This window comes from Poecile atricapillus, chromosome 1 (genome assembly GCF_030490865.1).
Source record: "Poecile atricapillus isolate bPoeAtr1 chromosome 1, bPoeAtr1.hap1, whole genome shotgun sequence".
Lineage (NCBI taxonomy): Eukaryota > Metazoa > Chordata > Aves > Passeriformes > Paridae > Poecile > Poecile atricapillus.
Genome location: NC_081249.1, coordinates 120605746 through 120623221, shown reverse-complemented (window position 1 = coordinate 120623221; position 17476 = coordinate 120605746). Strand labels below are relative to the sequence as shown.

Sequence of the window (17476 nt, the reverse complement as noted above, 5' to 3'; positions counted from 1 at the left end):
TGGATCTCCTTACTGGTGAAACAGCACATAAAATGGGTGTCCCTGGTGCACTTATATCTGCCTGCAGGAGTGGTGAAACTGAAATAATTACGTAAAATAATGAGAGGAAAAGAAGAGACCACTGTAATAAGTAATTTTTATATCATCCATAAACTCAGGATTGAGTAGGAAGACAGAAATATGATACAATTCCCAGAGAATGCACCCTGTACTGTATCTGATCCTTGACTTGATCATGGTCTGCTACTGATTTTAATTCAGCTGAACCTGAGGATCTCCATTCCATAAATCCCAGCATTTAAATTCCGAGTAATTTTGTTTTCCATGAGAATATTTCTTTAATGTATTTTTTTACTAAAGAAGATATGGATACAGCAGTTTCCTAGCTCTTTGTGCAGTGATGTGATTTATATTTATGCAGGTATTTAGGCAATTATGGAATCTTCTGCTGATCATCTAACTTTGTATTTCCATGGTCTGATAGGGCAGCCTTATTCATCTGTAGATTTTCACACCAGCCACGTATGCATAGAACACTATAAAAAGAGAATATACAGAAACTGAAAGTGTGACCTGAGGTACCAAAGATTCTGAAGGCAAAGTATTTGAAATGTAGGAGATGATTCCATCTTTATACCTTATTATGGGAAAAAACCCAATTTCTTTCCCTTTGGACACGGTTATTTGCAGTCTGTCTTTGTATTGCCACAGAAAATAGTCTGTGTGGATTTCATTTTTGCTCATTATAATTTCTGTTCTAGCAGAATGAAAAGTTCTGTCCTAAAATACTGTAAGAAAAGACATGTACCCTCAGGAGCTCATGGCTGGGTTAAACAAGACAGACTAATAATAACACAAAATATGGATGTTCCTGTGTTGTGAGCCAGAGACTGAGTTACAACAGAATGAAAGGCTTGTTTCAAATTCCACTGAAGTCTTACTGAGTCAAATGAAATGTGGGTTGACTTTAGGTCACATTGGAGTCTGGGAAATGAATTAAAGATATAAATTAGGACTCCTTAATGTCTATCCTATTAGCCATAAGATCATCATTTTCTCTGCTTCCCTTAGAAGGAATAAATATCATTTTTCAACCATTGTTTGCTGCTTCCACAGCAGCAGTCTATAATTAAAGTGTCTGTTATTTGTAAAAATTCAGATTCACTTTCCTTCCCCACAGCCCTTTCATCCCCAAACTAAATGTCAAAGTCAATAATTAAGAATTCTGAGAGTCTGTTGAAAAGTGAACCCTGAAAGTTTCCAACCTGGCCTTTTTGCATCCTTGTGCTCCAGCTCTGAGCTTAATGTTCCTACATCACCCAACAAACTTCACTGGCTTTGCAAAAAGTCACAAATCTACAAAGAGAACAGGCTCCAGCTGGAGAACTGAGGAGTTCCTAATGACTGCTGCAGAACAAGCTGGTTTGCATTTGAAGTCTGATCCTGAGAGATGCTGAGTGCCTCTGACAGCTCATAAGCTCAATGACATTTGAAAGCTCCGGTCCCCCAGGAAATGGGAGCGGCTGCTTTGTGCTGGTGTTCTCACCATTGCCTGCCCACACCAGCAACCAGTGCCACAGCAAAATAAACACCAATATCATGGGGAAATCCACTAAATATTTCACTGCAGTTAAGTTCAGCATTATAAGGAGGTTGTCTGATTGTTTTTCCAGAATGAAATGAGAGAGCTGGGAATGTGTCACAGGAGGATCTCTTATGTGTGAACAAGTTGAAGGTTCATATTCAGGGAGATTATTCTGATGAAATGGAATCTAGGATGTTTTTGCATCACTGCATTTCTGAAACGTACCCTTTTCCTTAAGCCATCTTTAATACATCTGCAAGTAGCTCTTTCCAACCTCATTATTTCCACTCCTTCAGAAATGAAGAATTCTTTTTGACCTTAACTATGATAAATTATTTCTAGAGCACCAGAGAAGCATCTTATTGATATTGATGATAACTATTCAAGCTGGTTTCGTTGTTTTTTAAAAAGCTCTGCCAGTTTGCTCCTGCTGAGCCAGTCAGTCTTTGACACCATGTATGGACTCCATGTGTGCTCTTTTAACACACATGCTAAGGTGATTTGCTCTAAGCTTTGTGTTTGAAAAATAGTTAAGGATGCATTACTTGCACCTTTTGTTTGTTTATTGTGTAAATGAACCACTGGAGGGATAGCTTATATAGCATCTATCTTGACTTTGGAGTGGATGTTGGCTTTTGCATGTAACCAGGTAACTTAAAACTAAGAGACGGGAACCCAGGGATTTGTGAATTCAACAGTGTTGCTGATTTATCCTTTTTTTCCCTTGTAAAGTAATACAAGGGTATTCCCTTGCATAGAAAACTAGATTACTTACAGTGCTTTTACACTAATTTCTACATGGGGCAACTGAGGGCTGGAAGCAACAGGGACCTTGCCCAGCGAATCTTACCCATGTTGGTTTGCCTTTTTCTGCAGCTGTGGTGAAGAACCCCCCAAACAACCTGTGGATCATCGCAGCTGTGCTGGCTCCCATCGCCGTGGTCACCGTCATCATCATCATCATCACCGCTGTGCTGTGCAGGAAGAACAAGAATGACTTCAAACCAGACACCATGGTGAACCTGCCTCAGAGAGCCAAGGTCAGTGAGCCAGCTCTAGAGCCAGAAGTCCATGTGCCTGCTGAGGCTGTGACCCTTGGGTAGATGCAGCTGAAGGATGTTTGGAATTGGAAGGGTTGTTAGAGCTTGGATCAGCACATCTTCTGTAGGACCTCAAAGCCCCTGGCCCGAGCTGTTCCTGCCAGGTGGGAATGTCTGAAGTCTGACAGCAATTCAGACCTGACCCTAAGCAAAACTCTCCTGCTAATCCAGAATAGACATTCTTTGAATTTTGTTTTTTCTCCTACTGCTATTTTTCTTTTAGGCATTTTGGACTTTCCAATTTACTTATGTATATTGCTGATTGGGTTCAAACAATTACATCTTTCTTACAGTTACTAATCCATATCAATTGCAAGAATTCTTTTTTTTCCCAAATCAAATGCACTTCCAGTTTGATCCTCTGACAGAAAAATGTCACAGAATACTGTTTCATCTCCACAGTGAAAAAGCCTGTCCTCTCAGTGCTGCTATTCCATGGCTCTTGATCAGCTCCACCCAAAGAAAGGAGTTTCTAGCCCATGGAGCCTGTGTGTAATTCAGACTGATCCTTTGCCCTTTTAGCTGGCTTTGTTCTTCTCCACTGGCATGGGATTGAGATGGATATTTTTTTTGGTTTCTTAATGCTACAGACAGCAGGATTATTGAGATTTCAGCTCTGTTGCTTCTGCTGAAAAATGTAGATTGGAAGAAGAGTTGAAGGGAGGCAGGATGCATTTGACAGCTCTTTTCTCCTTATCTTAGGTTTGTTGCAGATGGGTGCAGCTGGTGCCAGTTGGAAACCAGACATTTGTATCAAAAATGATGCAGAAAAGACATTTCTCTTTTGCTTCCAATGTGCTCTTTATCCACTATTATCCATCCAGTGTTAAGATTAGATCTGCAAAAGTGAAACACGATATCACAAACACAAACAAGAATTGATATCACTGCAGTGTTATGTGATGCCCCATTGAAGCCCCTAAAATGCAAATTATGCTTTATTAGGACCTGTTGTAAGTGCTATGCACCATTTGATTTTTTAATGTATAAACTGGGTCCCAACTAAAGAAGAAAAATAGGACAAAACTTGTACATTATTTTGAACTACCCATCAATATGGGATGCTGAAAAGCTGAAGAAAGTTCCTATTTAAAAAAAAACAAAACAACAGCCAACCTACTGCTGGTTGAGGCTACAGCACAGGAAAAACTTGGAAGTATTTTCATATTTCAATCCATTGTTTTAATTCCAAAAAGAAGTACAAAATTGGACTCTATCTGATCTAGAGAAATCAGATTTAATCAGGCTGTAAGGTACATGCTCAGGTTAAAGCCTGTTTGGTCAGGTTACATTTGCATCAGCCATCAGTGCATCAAATGGGAGCTGGGTCTGCAATTGCTGGAACACTTTGGTTTTGTTTTGTTTTGCTGAGCTCCCAGCACCCACACCACAGTCCTTTCAGGAGATTTCCCTGCAGGTTTTGTTCTCTTTGCAGCTGGAATGCAGAAGGTTCCCTTCCAGAGTGTGTTTCCCCTTTCTGGTTTGAGACTCCATAAAATAGAATTTAATTCATTATCTGAAAAGTGATGCATTTCCAAATGAAAGCTAAATTGCTTTCCATTTAGTTTCATGATGATGGCTCCATCAGAAAAGTTCTGCCAGATCTAGAGTTGACTCTGGTATATGGACTGTGGAAGATAAATCCTGCAGTGGGACTGGGAGTGGACTGGCTTGGTCATTTCTGATTTCAGCATCTTGAATTAAAACAAGGCTAAGAAACATATTTTGAGAAGATAACGGAAGAAGATAATTTCAAAAAGAAGAATCTTAGTTTTTTCTTTAATTCCAGTACTAGGGATAGTGGTAATTGCTTGAACTGTAATTGCCACATTTCATGTGGTTTGGGATGAGCACATATCCATGTCACATTTAAAATGACTCTGTTGTATTTCACGGCTGAGCAAAGTGCCCCAGACTGCTGATTAATGCTGACTCTGCTGGAAGCAGAGTCACACTGGAGTGATTTGTAGTTTAAGCAGCCGTTTTAGTGTTTTGCTCCTGTGCATCCGAGATGTGCTGTGGAATTTTGTGATGCCTTGTGGACATCCAGCAGCCTGCCTGGGGAGGGGAGCAGGATGTGGTGGGATTCCTGCCTGCTGGGCTCTCAGGTGCGTTTGTTTGCTGTGCTGGGGCTCCAGAATCCCTGCTCCAAGGGGATGGGCAGAGCAGAGCTGCTGCAATCCTGCAGGAGGGAGGCTGCGGGTCCTGCCACATCCCTGCGGCGGGATCTCTTTTTTATGTATTTTTTATATATATATTTTAACATCTTTAGTGTCTTTTTCACGATCATTACCAGCACAAAGTGTCCCAGAAGGAGGCACGGACACAGAGCCAGGGAAATGGCACGTTCAGCATTAAATGTGTGCGGCAGGGGGAGGTGAGCAGGGGATGGAGCAGAGCAGCAGCGCTGCTGCCTGAGCCTGCTAATTAAGGCGTGACTTCTGTGCTGTGGCAGACTGAAGGGTAAATAAATGAAGTTTGCAAAATGACCTCTGGTACGCAGCGTAGTTTATGGGATCTCTCTTGGGAACTGTGTTGCTGTTCCGAATTGCCTCAGCAGTCAGGGACATCTGGATGCAGTTGCAGGGAAAAGGAAAATTGAAAAATAGCTTTTTTTTTTCAATTTTCTCTCTAGATGTAAAATGAAAAGTAGTATAAATTCAAATTGGTGAAATTCTGATGGGATTTTATTTTAATGCTATTTCAATGCTGTTTTTATTTTAAGCAACTGTTTTTGCTTTGAGGTTTTGGATGGATGCTAACTTTTACCTCCCTTGCTTTCTAATTCACAGCATCCATTTTTAAAGTCTAGAATCTCATTTGTTCCCTCACCTTTTATTTTTTTTTAGACCATGAAAGAATAAGTTTGCAGGTAAAGAGAGATAAGATCTGTAGTCTAAGACACACAAGCAAAAGCAAGTGCTGCAGGCCATGGGAAAACAAGCTTTATCAGTTTGATAAAGGGAACAGAGAAAAAAAGACAGTGAAACTGGACCTGGGTATACAAATAGGGGAGGGGCTGATTCCTTCCTTCCTTCCTTCCTTCCTTCCTTCCTTCCTTCCTTCCTTCCTTCCTTCCTTCCTTCCTTCCTTCCTTCCTTCCTTCCTTCCTTCCTTCCTTCCTTCCTTCCTTCCTTCCTTCCTTCCTTCCTTCCTTCCTTCCTTCCTTCCTTCCTTCCTTCCTTCCTTCCTTCCTTCCTTCCTTCCTTCCTTCCTTCCTTCCTTCCTTCCTTCCTTCCTTCCTTCCTTCCTTCCTTCCTTCCTTCCTTCCTTCCTTCCTTCCTTCCTTCCTTCCTTCCTTCCTTCCTTCCTTCCTTCCTTCCTTCCTTCCTTCCTTCCTTCCTTCCTTCCTTCCTTCCTTCCTTCCTTCCTTCCTTCCTTCCTTCCTTCCTTCCTTCCTTCCTTCCTTCCTTCCTTCCTTCCTTCCTTCCTTCCTTCCTTCCTTCCTTCCTTCCTTCCTTCCTTCCTTCCTTCCTTCCTTCCTTCCTTCCTTCCTTCCTTCCTTCCTTCCTTCCTTCCTTCCTTCCTTCCTTCCTTCCTTCCTTCCTTCCTTCCTTCCTTCCTTCCTTCCTTCCTTCCTTCCTTCCTTCCTTCCTTCCTTCCTTCCTTCCTTCCTTCCTTCCTTCCTTCCTTCCTTCCTTTCCTTCCTTCCTTCCTTTCCTTCCTTCCTCTCCTTCCTTCCTTCCTCTCCTTCCTTCCTTCCTCTCCTTCCTTCCTCTCCTTCCTCTCCTTCCTCTCTCTCCTTCCTTCCTCTCCTTCCTTTCCCTCCCTCATTACAAGAAAATCATTCATCATTACAAGAGCAAAGTATCCCATAAACAACTCTCTGTATTCAGTCTGCCCTTTGCCAGGCAGTGTGGTGTCTCTCTATCAATTTATTATTTCAAAAGCAATATTGCTTGAATCTCAGTCCTGCAGACTTTGTCAGTATTTTGGAAGTCCTGGATGTTTGCAGTGCTTCAGCAGTGCCTGATCGTGATTTAGCCTTGCCAGTTCCCTCCAGGGGTGCAGAGCCATCTGCTCCTCTGGGCTTTTACAGAGCAGGGATCCAAGAGCAAATTTTATTTAATGCAATATGTCTGCTGATGAGGATGACTTTCTCAGCTCTCCTTTTATTGCAGTTTGTTACTGGACATGGTGGTAAGTAGAACTCTGATTAAAATAATCCTTCATTTTCTTCCTGTGGCAGATCTGAGCTGGGACACTGCAGAATTCTTTAGTAATTCTCATGTCCTGCTGTTTCTGGTTTGGTTTGTTTTTTGTCTGGAGGGGTTTTTTTTTGGTTTGTGGATTTTTTTAAAAATAAGATACAAAGTTGAAGCTCATTTTACTCTTTCAAAGGCATGGAGGGAAAAATAACTGATTTAATCACTTCTCTCTTGTTACCTTCTTTCAGAATATTCAGGGGTGTCTCAACTGACACTTAATATTTACGATGAGGCTGAACAACATTATTATAGTTAACAGTATTATTGTGTAGGACATTGTGCAGCATTTCTCCCTAGCTGTTCTTCACACAGCTTCTGCTTCCCTTTCCTCACTTGCTGCCTGTTTTGTGACTCTCAATATTTGGTGGCTCATTTGGTGGCTGTTTTGTGATACCCTGCTTGCCATAGAGGGGTGATGGTGAGGGCATTTCTCTGATATATTGCAAGTTCCACGGGGGTGATTTGTGGACTTGTCTGCTCCTTAATGCATGGAAGCTTCTTATCAGAGGAATGCTGAAGTATGGAAACACATTAGGAACCATTAGCCTCAGTCTGGGCAGCAGTTTGGGAATGCCATGCAGGTCCACATAAAGAAAAAACATTTTTTGTGTTTCAAAAAGTGCAGAACAGCCCCATTCTTGTCAGACTGAGATCACCTGTGAAATGTATCTGAATTTATTGCTGCAGCCCAGTTTAAGTGAGGGATACAACAAGAGAAAATGCTTTTCAGAGCTCCTCCTTTTTCTGTGCCAGCAGCAATTTTTTTTCTCCTGCTGATTTGCTTTTGGAACTAAAATATTCAATGATGACATGACAGGAACATGGAGAGACTAATCAGTCATGAGCTAATGCTAAAGTATTTCCCAAGCTATGTGTGAGGTTTAAAATCACCACTTTCTCAACTTTCAAGTGTTTTGTGGTCCTTAGTATTTTGTCAATAGTCTTTTTACTTCAGGAAGAGCAACCTTCCCATTTTTGGTAAGTTAATTTTATTTAGTGTAAAGGAAAACATTTTCCAGAGGTGGTCAGGAATCTCTTTGAGTGATTTATTTATTTTTTTCCCCAACAGATAATGCTGGATTTTTTTTGTATTTTTATTTTTTTCCCCCTTCTCTTTCCCTTCTAATTGAAAATGCTATTTGGAAAGTCAACTTTTGTCTAAATGTTTAATTTTTCCATTGAGAGAATCCACCTTTCCTTGGCTGCTTTGCCCAGAAGGCATGTGTTAGTTGTGCTGGGCAAGAACTGCCTTGCTGCAAGGCTCTGATGAAATGCCACTTCCCAAGAGAAACAAGTGAAGTCAGTAATATCCTTCCCAGTAGGCAACTGGCAAGCCAGGGGAAATCTAATTTCACTGATCTGAAAAAGATTCTTTTCTGGAAAATCTTGCCCATGAAACTTTCTGATCTGTGCCTTTTTTACTTTGGCTTGACTGGGAATAAATCACTCCCACCTCCTTTGGAAACACAAGGGTTTTGTCAGAGAAAGTTTTCTGTGTGGTTTTATTTTTTTTTTTTTTTTTACTCCTCATTTTTTCTTCCACATTCTCATTCTCCCACTGTCTGTCAAAGTAATCTCTGAGGGTGTTGCAGCAGGGTAAGAAAGGTTAGCCAAGATCAATTTTATACTAACTGATCATGTTTAAAATGTGTGCAATGGAGATCTCATCAGAAAATTGGTTTCCTGTTGGGCATTCACATGGTAATCGATGTATTTTTACCTGTCACTTATGTAATTTAAAAAGTTAAGGAAGAGTGAAAAATTTTACATTGAATTTGAAAATTTATATTGAATCTAACACATGCTGGAAATTTCTGTTATTTCTCCTTTTTTTATTTTTATTTTTGCAGCCAGTACAAGGCTTTGACTATGCCAAGCAACACTTGGGCCAGCAGGGAGCAGAGGATGAGGTTTTACCTGTGACTCAGGAGACTGTCATCCTTCCACTTCCAGTCAGAGATGCTCCTGCCTCTCAGGAGAGAGAAACTACCCAGGATGGGAGCACCATCAAAACTGCCAAATCCAATGAAACAAGGAAAAGGTATGGGCTGGCACCTGTGCCTTTCCACAGAGGAAAGGGTTAATAGGATATGTGCTGCCGGTTGCTGTCAGGGCTGGCACCCAGGCTCTGTGTGTGGCACATGGCTCCTCTCCAGGATTTATCCTTGGCATAACACTGGTCTGTGCTGGATGTTCTGCTGCTGCAAAATATGAGATAAAACCAAGTGGAGCCTTACCGAGAAGGTGAAGAGGCTTTTTATGGGAGTGTTGGTGTTGCACAAGAGATGAGCCCAAATGAAACGTGAGAGCTGTAGCATGAGCACTGGAAATCTCTCAAGGAGCCAAAAGACAGGTTCTCAGCCACTGTGAATTGCTGTCACTCCACTGGCAGGCTCTGTCACTCCAGAATTGGAGCCAGTGCCTTCACTAGCACCAGGGGAAACCCTAAACACCCACTAAATTATGGAAGACCTCTAAATCCAAAGCATCTACAGCAGGACAAAACTTCTGAAGTGTAAGAATAGACTAGATAATGTCAGTGTCTAGGGTAAAGTGTCCCAGGTTCACTCTCTTCATAATAAAGTCTCTAGGCTTTTAGGATCATGGATTCAAGATCCCCAGGAAGCTGTCTGCTCCTCCTCTCTGCTGCAGGGTCCAACACCCCCCTAACTCAACTTTATCTACCTTATTTTAAGGTCTTCCACTGGTGGGATGATCACAACCTCCTCCAGCAATCTGTTCTCTCCTGCCTTTCCTGTCAGGAAGTTTTACCTCAGTTTCACCTTCCCTCAGCCATCGACAGAACAGCAGAATATTTCTTGTCAAGGCGAGGAAAGTTGATTATCCCTTTATCCCAGCTGTTTTGCATGCTTTCAGGCCAGTTTTTACTTGACCCTCTCTCCCTGGTATTAAATGAGAGTGGAGCTGAGGATAGATATTGAAGGGAAGAGAGGAAAATAAACCTGTTAGGTGAACAGCCTGAACAGAGGGAACTGTTGCTGTGTAGCTCTCAGACATTACACGGGCCTGGCTTCTTGAAGGGATTTGATAACATACAAGGAAAGCAGCTGACTAATGCAGAGAAATTCTGGAGAAAACCAAGCCTTCCTAGCTGAGTCACCTCATCTCATCCAGCACTGACCTCTTTGGAATAGTGGGAAAGCTTGGAATACTCAGCACAGTGCTGCTGCACACACATGCTGGATGGGGAGGTGTCAGCCAGCATGGTGTGGGGCTGGAGGACACACACTGCTGCTCTTCTCGGGGGGTAGACATCCCCAGTGGGCATCAGCTGAGGTTTTCCCTGCAGAAAAACAGCCAGAAGGATCCTGAGCTGCTGCCTGGTTTGTCCTACTCCTTTGGCTGTGTAGTGAATCACCTGGAATGTGGGAAGAGCTGTCTGCAGGGCGCACCAGGAGAGGAGAGCGAGCCAGCTGCAACTGGATATAAACTTATTCTGCCATTCAGTGCCAGTGAGGGGTTGTTCACACTACAAGCCATTGAAATGTGAGGTTTAGGTCCTACAGTCCCTGTCAACCAAGCAGCACCTGTCCCCTTCAAAGTCTTCCATCCTTTGAGGAAATGACAAATGGAAGATGCCCGTGACACCCGCAGCTGGTGCTGGTGCTGGGCAGGTCAAGTCATTGCAGGAATTGTTCTTTAAAATGTTTTGAAGCCTCTCCAAAGCCACGTGTAAACACACATAAAAAATGTAAACCAGCCCTGTTATAATTAATCCTCTAACCAAAGTGATTAAGCACTTTGCTCAGTCCTTTGAGTGAGTGCAAAAATCCACCACTTGATCTGCACCCTTTTAAACAAATGCTGATGAGCAAACTCAATCCAGGAAAGTTATTTTCATTATAAAATGTGCTGAACCTTGCTGCCCTTCTAAGCAAATAAGTAAGAGTTAGTTTTCCCTCCCTTAGGGTGATTACTTGAGTAAGTGAGAACATGCAGAATTTCAGTATTTTTCATTCCCAGGAGCAGTGTCTGGAAATGGAATTTGATGCTTGCTGAAGATGAAGAAATATTTCTTGACCTTTATGTGTTTGCTCTTTCATTCAGGGTACTTTACAGCCTGAAAAGGTCAATTCAAACCAGACAGCCATGAAGTGGCTGGTAACTGATCAGACTATCTTCTCTGCTATCACCACTGAAAGAAACTTCTCAGTTAATAATGTGAGGGCCACTTAAAAAGGATGACTATTGGGATTAGTGTCACCACAGAAATCGTTGTGCAAGCTATCCATGCTCTTCTTTTCTGTGTTCCCAAGTTGAGCAGATTTTCTCCAGGTGTTGGTCTGTCCCTGGATGGATTTTTCTTTTTACTGGGCTGGGATTATTCATTTAGCAGCGACAGACAGGTTTATAGGGAGGAATCTCGAGAACACTTATTTTCAATAGAATTTCACAAGGAAACCCTCAGGCTGGACTGGGCTGAGTTCTCTGAGAGCCCTGTAGCTGGAAAGTATTAAATTATACATATTTCACCTAGGCTATCTTCAAAAGTGAATCCCCAAGAATTGCTTTTCTCACATTTGTCCCTTGCAGTTCTGCCCACAGTAAATGCTTTCTACTTACACCAGGCAGGGTGGCCAGACCTGGAGGTAAATGAATGTTTCAAGCTGATGATACAGTATTGGCAATGATTTACAGGATGGCTTTGAAAGTTGTTTTGTTTTAGTACCATTTTCTGGTTATAAAACCGTTGTGACAGCAATAGAATTTGATTTTATTCTTTTTCTCTGTAAATGGAAGCCTGTGTGACTAGGCCCATTTTTTTTCCTCTAATGTAACCTCCTCACATCACCCTGTCACTGCCCATGACAACTCAATGGTAGATTGCAGAAAGGTTTGTGAATCACTGCACAGGTCCTGTGGAGTGTTTTCATTCCCTTTGTAGCAAGTTTCACATGTAAAAATAACGTGACTGTGTCTGGATGCAGACTAGCACCAAATGTACTGTTTTGTGCTGTGGCCTGCTTTTCCCAACTTGTGCATTAGGATTTGAGTAACTTGTCCACCCCAAAAAAGCAGAGAAGGTGTGGTGGGAGCTTGGTCTCAGAGCACGCTGCCCATTTCTGTCCCTGCTCCTCGCTGGGACTGAAGGCACAGAGATTCTGCCCTGCCCTCCCTCCTCACCCTGGGCAGGGACCACTTGCAGGACAGGGATATGCAATTAAAACCAGCTCACTAAAACAAGCATTTTCTTAGGGGTTTCAACCAATGAGGGCGCTGATTTAACCGGGGTATGTACCAAAAGGAGAATTTTCTTATCACCTTGCATACGTGCAAACTGAGTGAGTGTATTTTGCATTTTGCATTTGCATTCTGTGGCTGACTGTACAAGTTTAACAGCTGACTGCAAAAGCAGGCTAAATAATAAAGGAATTGGTTTGGCCACCCATCCTAAAACAAAGATCTGCTTTATTTTGTCTGGGTTAATGACAGTGAATTGCCAATGGGACTTTTTGTCCTTGGTGGTGGCGCTTTTATCACTGGGGCTCATGCATGAGGAGCAGTTGAATTTCAAGCCCCCAAGATGCCCACCAGCCCTGAACTAATTGACCAAGTCGTGTTCCCATCCTTTGCTGTGTTGCTGTTTCCATTCTGCCTCCTTTTGGTACCAAATCGCTGTTGAAAACTCAGCCGCGCAAACCGCGCGAAGGAAATAACCTTGAAAGGAGCTTTAGGAGGAAGAACTCACGTCCTGCCTTGTTGCTATGGTTACTTGCAGCCGGTCCCCGAGCCAGAATGGCTCCATCCTCAGCAATGGGTCGGGAAAGCCCAGCTCTGGCCGGAGCTCGCTGCACAAAGTGATGGCACCGCAGAAAGCGGCGAAAGACGAGGGGAGGAAGAGGAACGGTGAGAAGCGTTCGCTGTGGTCGCTCCCGCTGCCCTGCCCACACCAGGGAAACCACTTGAAACCAATTTCTCATACCAGCAGCCCCTGGGTGTTCAGTGTGTGGCTCATTTGCTGGGTTTTCTCCTTCCCCTTTACTGCTTTCACTGTTTCTCCACATCCATCAAACACCGTGATGTCCGTCCAGTGTGTGGGACTTCCCAAGTTTTCTTGCTTTTTTGTTTTCCCCCCTCTTTTTGTTTTTTTCTTGGAATACCAGTAAACTAATGAAGATGTGGTGCTTCTTAGTAGAGTTTACAGCTTTTTTTGTTGTGTGGATCCCTAGGATGTTAATTTCTTCCGCTGCTGCTGCTAAGCTGGCCCAGATCTGATGAAAACAAATTAATTAGATAAAAATTAATTTGAGAAAGTGTGAAACAGCCAGTGCTTTGTCTTTCCTCACACCCTTGGCACACCTGTTTGTCATTAACACTTGCTGTCAGCTTTTCCTGATGCACTGGGATGTCATGCTGGATGTTTCTTACAAGACCTTGGTTGATGGGGGTGACCTTGTGACTTGAGATGGATCAGGAACATCTGATGAGAGAAGTACCCAATCCCCTTTTGTCCTCGCTTTTCTCCTCTCTGCTTATTTTTCCTGAGTTTCAGCTTTGTTCCCATAGCTTTGTTTTCCTTATGAATAGAAAACTGGCTAACAGGTTCTAGGTTTCAAAGGGGTTAATTATTTTTTCACTGTATGAAATGTAGATCATTTTACAAGACAACATTTATGTTTTCCACAGTTAAATGTCTTTTTCCTTTTTTTTTTTCTTTTTCTCCACCCAGGAAATCCAATATTCAAATCAGTTCCAAATGCTGTTTACATGGGTAGACAAAATAATTTAGTGAAGGTATTTTTTGTTTTGTTAGGTTTTACATCTTCATAGAAAATTGGTAATCTCAGTTTTGTTTGTTTTTTTTAAAGAATTAGATAACACCTAACATCCTTCTGATCTGGGCTGTAGTGCATTTCTAGAACATACACAAGCTACTTAAATAAGTAAGCACGAATGTAGTAGAAGGAAATAGTGACCCTTTAATTTAAATCTCAATTTCATTAAAATTTAGGAGGAACCTGTGCATGACACACCTCATCTGGCAGAGCTTTCAGTTCTGGAGGAACTCTCTTCACTTGACTGCCATGCCACTAAAAAGGGTCACCTGGTCCTCTGGCAGAGATATGAAAGGGAATGAATTCCTTGTTCCCTGGTAAAGAGATGGGAAACTTTTAGCTGTAGGCATATCTTTTAATGTATGTTTAGGAGAGTTTCCTCAAACAACCCTTTCAGAACAGCTTCTGAGAAGGAGGACGTGGTTGTGGCGGATGAAATGACCTCCCCTTGTCAGAATTAATGGAGTTCAGAGCTGTGTGATCACGAATGTCTATTGAAATTGAAATTAAAAACCCAAACCTCAAGGCACCCATGACTTCTCATCCCAGAGCCTGTTCCCCCGTGCTGTGATTCCGAACATCGCTGTCACCTCTGACAGCTTGTGCTTTCTGCAGGGTTTTTACCTTTACCCAGTGAGTTTAGCATCCACAGAAGCTGGTGCCTGCTTTGCCTTCCACTTTCAGAAGGAAGCTGCTTTTCTCCCCGTTGTTTGCCCGAGCCTGCTCCAGCTCCCAGCCTGGCCGCTGGCTCTGGTGCTCACATCGGCAAAAGCAGCAGCAGATTTTCTTCTCTGAGAATCTTCAGCAGCATCTTCAAACTGGAATGAATCCCTCGATGGTCACATGCTGGATTTGGGGACTCCAAGTCAGAATGGCTCATTAGTTGCCATAGTTACAGACCAATTTTAGATTCTATTTCTTGCTGACATTTAGTTACAGGGAAGAGTGACAGCGCTGGATGTTACCTCAGTACGTAAATTCTGTATGGCTTGTGTCAAATTTGACTGCACATGGAGTGTGTCAGGGCTGTGAGTGAACAATGTGAAAGCAGCACACACTGACAGGCTTGGCTTCAGGAGTGATGCTTTGGAGGATCAGGAGCACCCTTCAGCTGATCATTATTTCTACAGAAAACACAAAATATCTACTTGAATAAAACAGTGATAGGATTTTGTAAGAAAACAGAATGTTTTTTCCTCAAGGAACACTTATATTAATAGAAATTTTTCTTCCTAAAAGTTGATGAGTTCTACATTCATTTAATTTAGACACCTAAAAAAATGAAAATATTTTTTAAAAGTGTCCAGCTATGTGTGTTATAGGACTGTAATATAGATGAATCAGCCAACAGAAGTACTGGAGGTTTCTGAGATGGGTTTGTAAGAGAATGTGGAAGAGAAGAACAGCATATTAGCAGTTCTGCCCATGATTTATCAGACCAAACATCATCCAGGGAGAAGCAAATCACTGAACCCACTCAGACCTGGATACCTAAACCAGCCCACAGTGCAACCTTTCCTTTCACCAACTCCTCAGTCAGTGAAGCCAATGAAATTCATGTAGGTTTGTTTTCAGCCTTTAGGTGCTTGAACTTGCAACCTTCTCATTAATGTCTTTGGGAGAGTGTGAGTGCTTGTTTCTTTTTCTAGAGAAACCCAAAGTTTTGATTTGCTATCAATTCCTAATGACTCCCCAACCTTTGGGCTAAGAAGTTGTGCAGTGGAGCTCAGGTTTATACTTAAACCTCATCCCCACAGGTGGAGATGTACAAGCAGCACTTCCAAAAAGTCAAACTTTGTGTGAGAAACCTTCCCCAGCTGGACCAATTTCTCATTTTCCAATCATTTGGACACTGTCTTTGAAAACAGATGTAACTTTTCAGAAGTCATTCAGTCAAGAGCCTCACTCCTTTTTAAAATACCAATCTCTAAGGCTATAATTTCCTTTGTTCAGGCAGGAGTTGTCTACAGGAGCAAAGTAGCAGGGGAAAAAAAACTTGTATTATTGGTTTAGCTAAAATCAAAGAGATTTTTGGATGTAACTCTGTCAAGCTATGATGCATTGCCTCCTTTACTCTACAGAAGCGTGGGCCACTAGTTTTCACTCTGTCTGATGTGGCAGCTCAGCATCAGAGCCTGTTTTTTTTTGAATTTCTGAGCAGCTGCCTACAGTGACTCAAAAGAAAGTGAAATATGGCAACAGCAATGCTGTCTAGTGGCAGTGATGTGGCAGCTTGGACACAGAGTTAGCTGGGGGAGCTGGTGGATGCCACAAACATCCAGCACCCCTCTTCTGCCTTTTTTTTGTGCTGGCTGAAGTACCAGTCAGAATGGAAAGAGCTGCTTCCAGAGCGTCATGGCCAACAGGGACAGATCTCTGGAGGTAAGATCCAGTCAGAAAGGAGCTCTGGCAACTGCACTGGAGCACCTGTGCAGATTTGGAGTGAGATGATTCCCCTTCATGATGCCTTTGAAAGGCTAAGAAATCTGAGTGCTGGGAAGAATTTGTGGTGTAGAGAAGGGAGCCTACTCTTTTCATCATCCATTCCCTCATCCCAGAGCAGTATTTTCATTTTCCCCCAAAAGGGTGTTAATTAGGGATTTCATCTGGTTCTTCACCTCCTCACCACAAACTCCTAGGCTTTTTGGAGTAAATTACTACATCTAACCACAGGGGGGTAAAAATCCCCAAGAATAAATAAAATCCACCTGTTTAGCTGAAATCCTGTGCACTGGCACCAGTTGCTCTTGAACCACCCAGAAGCTTTACACATTGATTCCCTTTCCTCCCAAGATTTCAGCTTGTGTGACACAGATTCATTCTTCCCCTTACTGTTTCCATTTCTTCCATTGCCCTTTTTTTTTGCTGTTTGTTTGCTTTAAATAGTGAGAGCACTGTGACCCTGCTAACATCCTGCTGGTGACTGCAAACCCTTTTTTTCTTCAGACTTACTCTATATTTTCTTTTTTTTTCTGACCCATTTTGGTTGCTGTTCCCATGGCAAGAAAATACTGCACGCTGCCGTGCTAAGGTGCCCATTGCAGCAGATTTCTGAGGGATCTGGGATCTTCAAGTGGTCACACAATTAAATATTTCTTCATTTGTGTTTGCCTTCCCCTCTGGATGACTTTTGCTGTGCCACTGATTGAGTCTGACAGGAGTTTTCATCCATGCAGTAGTGTAAAGAGCATGTAGATGTTCATGCCATCAGAGCCAGTGGCAGTCTGGATGGCTGAGATTTTTCACTGATATGTCAGCACTGAAGAAGACAAATGTACAGTTTTATTGTGCAAACAGAGGACTATTTCTGCAAAGGTTCTTAAAGGTCCTGGGGCACCATTTCCTTAAAGAAGCTTGTTGTAGCCTCTCATGTCTTCCCTGTATTTTGTATGCTCTTCGTCCTTGTCAGTTAAATAATTTTAATTAGTAAATGTACCAACTTATTACAGCAGTGTCAGCCAAGAAAAGGGGCTGAGGGATTCACTGGAAACATTATGAAATATGTGGTCTCTTTTTAAAAGACTTTGATGTTTAGAAAGATGAGGCAGATGTGGTTGGAGAAGAAGACACAGCCACAGAGAGAGATGTTTGCTCCTGCTTTTAAGGACAGGAAACTCTCACAGAAAGGGAACAAAACAAGCAGCTAAGGGACAAGTCCTCACCCTGTGTACACAGTTTCCTTGGGAACCTGCAAATACCACTTTGGAGGTCTCAAATGAGCTGCTCAGGTGGCTTCTGCTTCAGGATCCCAGGCAAACCCAGGACTGCAACACCTCAGGCACGTCA

General features: G+C 42.5%; 1 protein-coding gene across 1 annotated transcript in view; it reads left to right on the top strand.

Moving 5' to 3' along the window:
- The window catches only part of KIAA1549L (KIAA1549 like), a 125341-nt gene that overhangs the window by 72407 nt on the left and 35458 nt on the right, over positions 1–17476 (top strand). The window contains exons 11-13 of the mRNA XM_058843621.1: positions 2462–2625; positions 8744–8934; positions 12634–12761. Coding sequence (XP_058699604.1) covers positions 2462–2625; positions 8744–8934; positions 12634–12761 — 483 coding nt within the window. The remainder of the gene's footprint in view (positions 1–2461; positions 2626–8743; positions 8935–12633; positions 12762–17476) is intronic.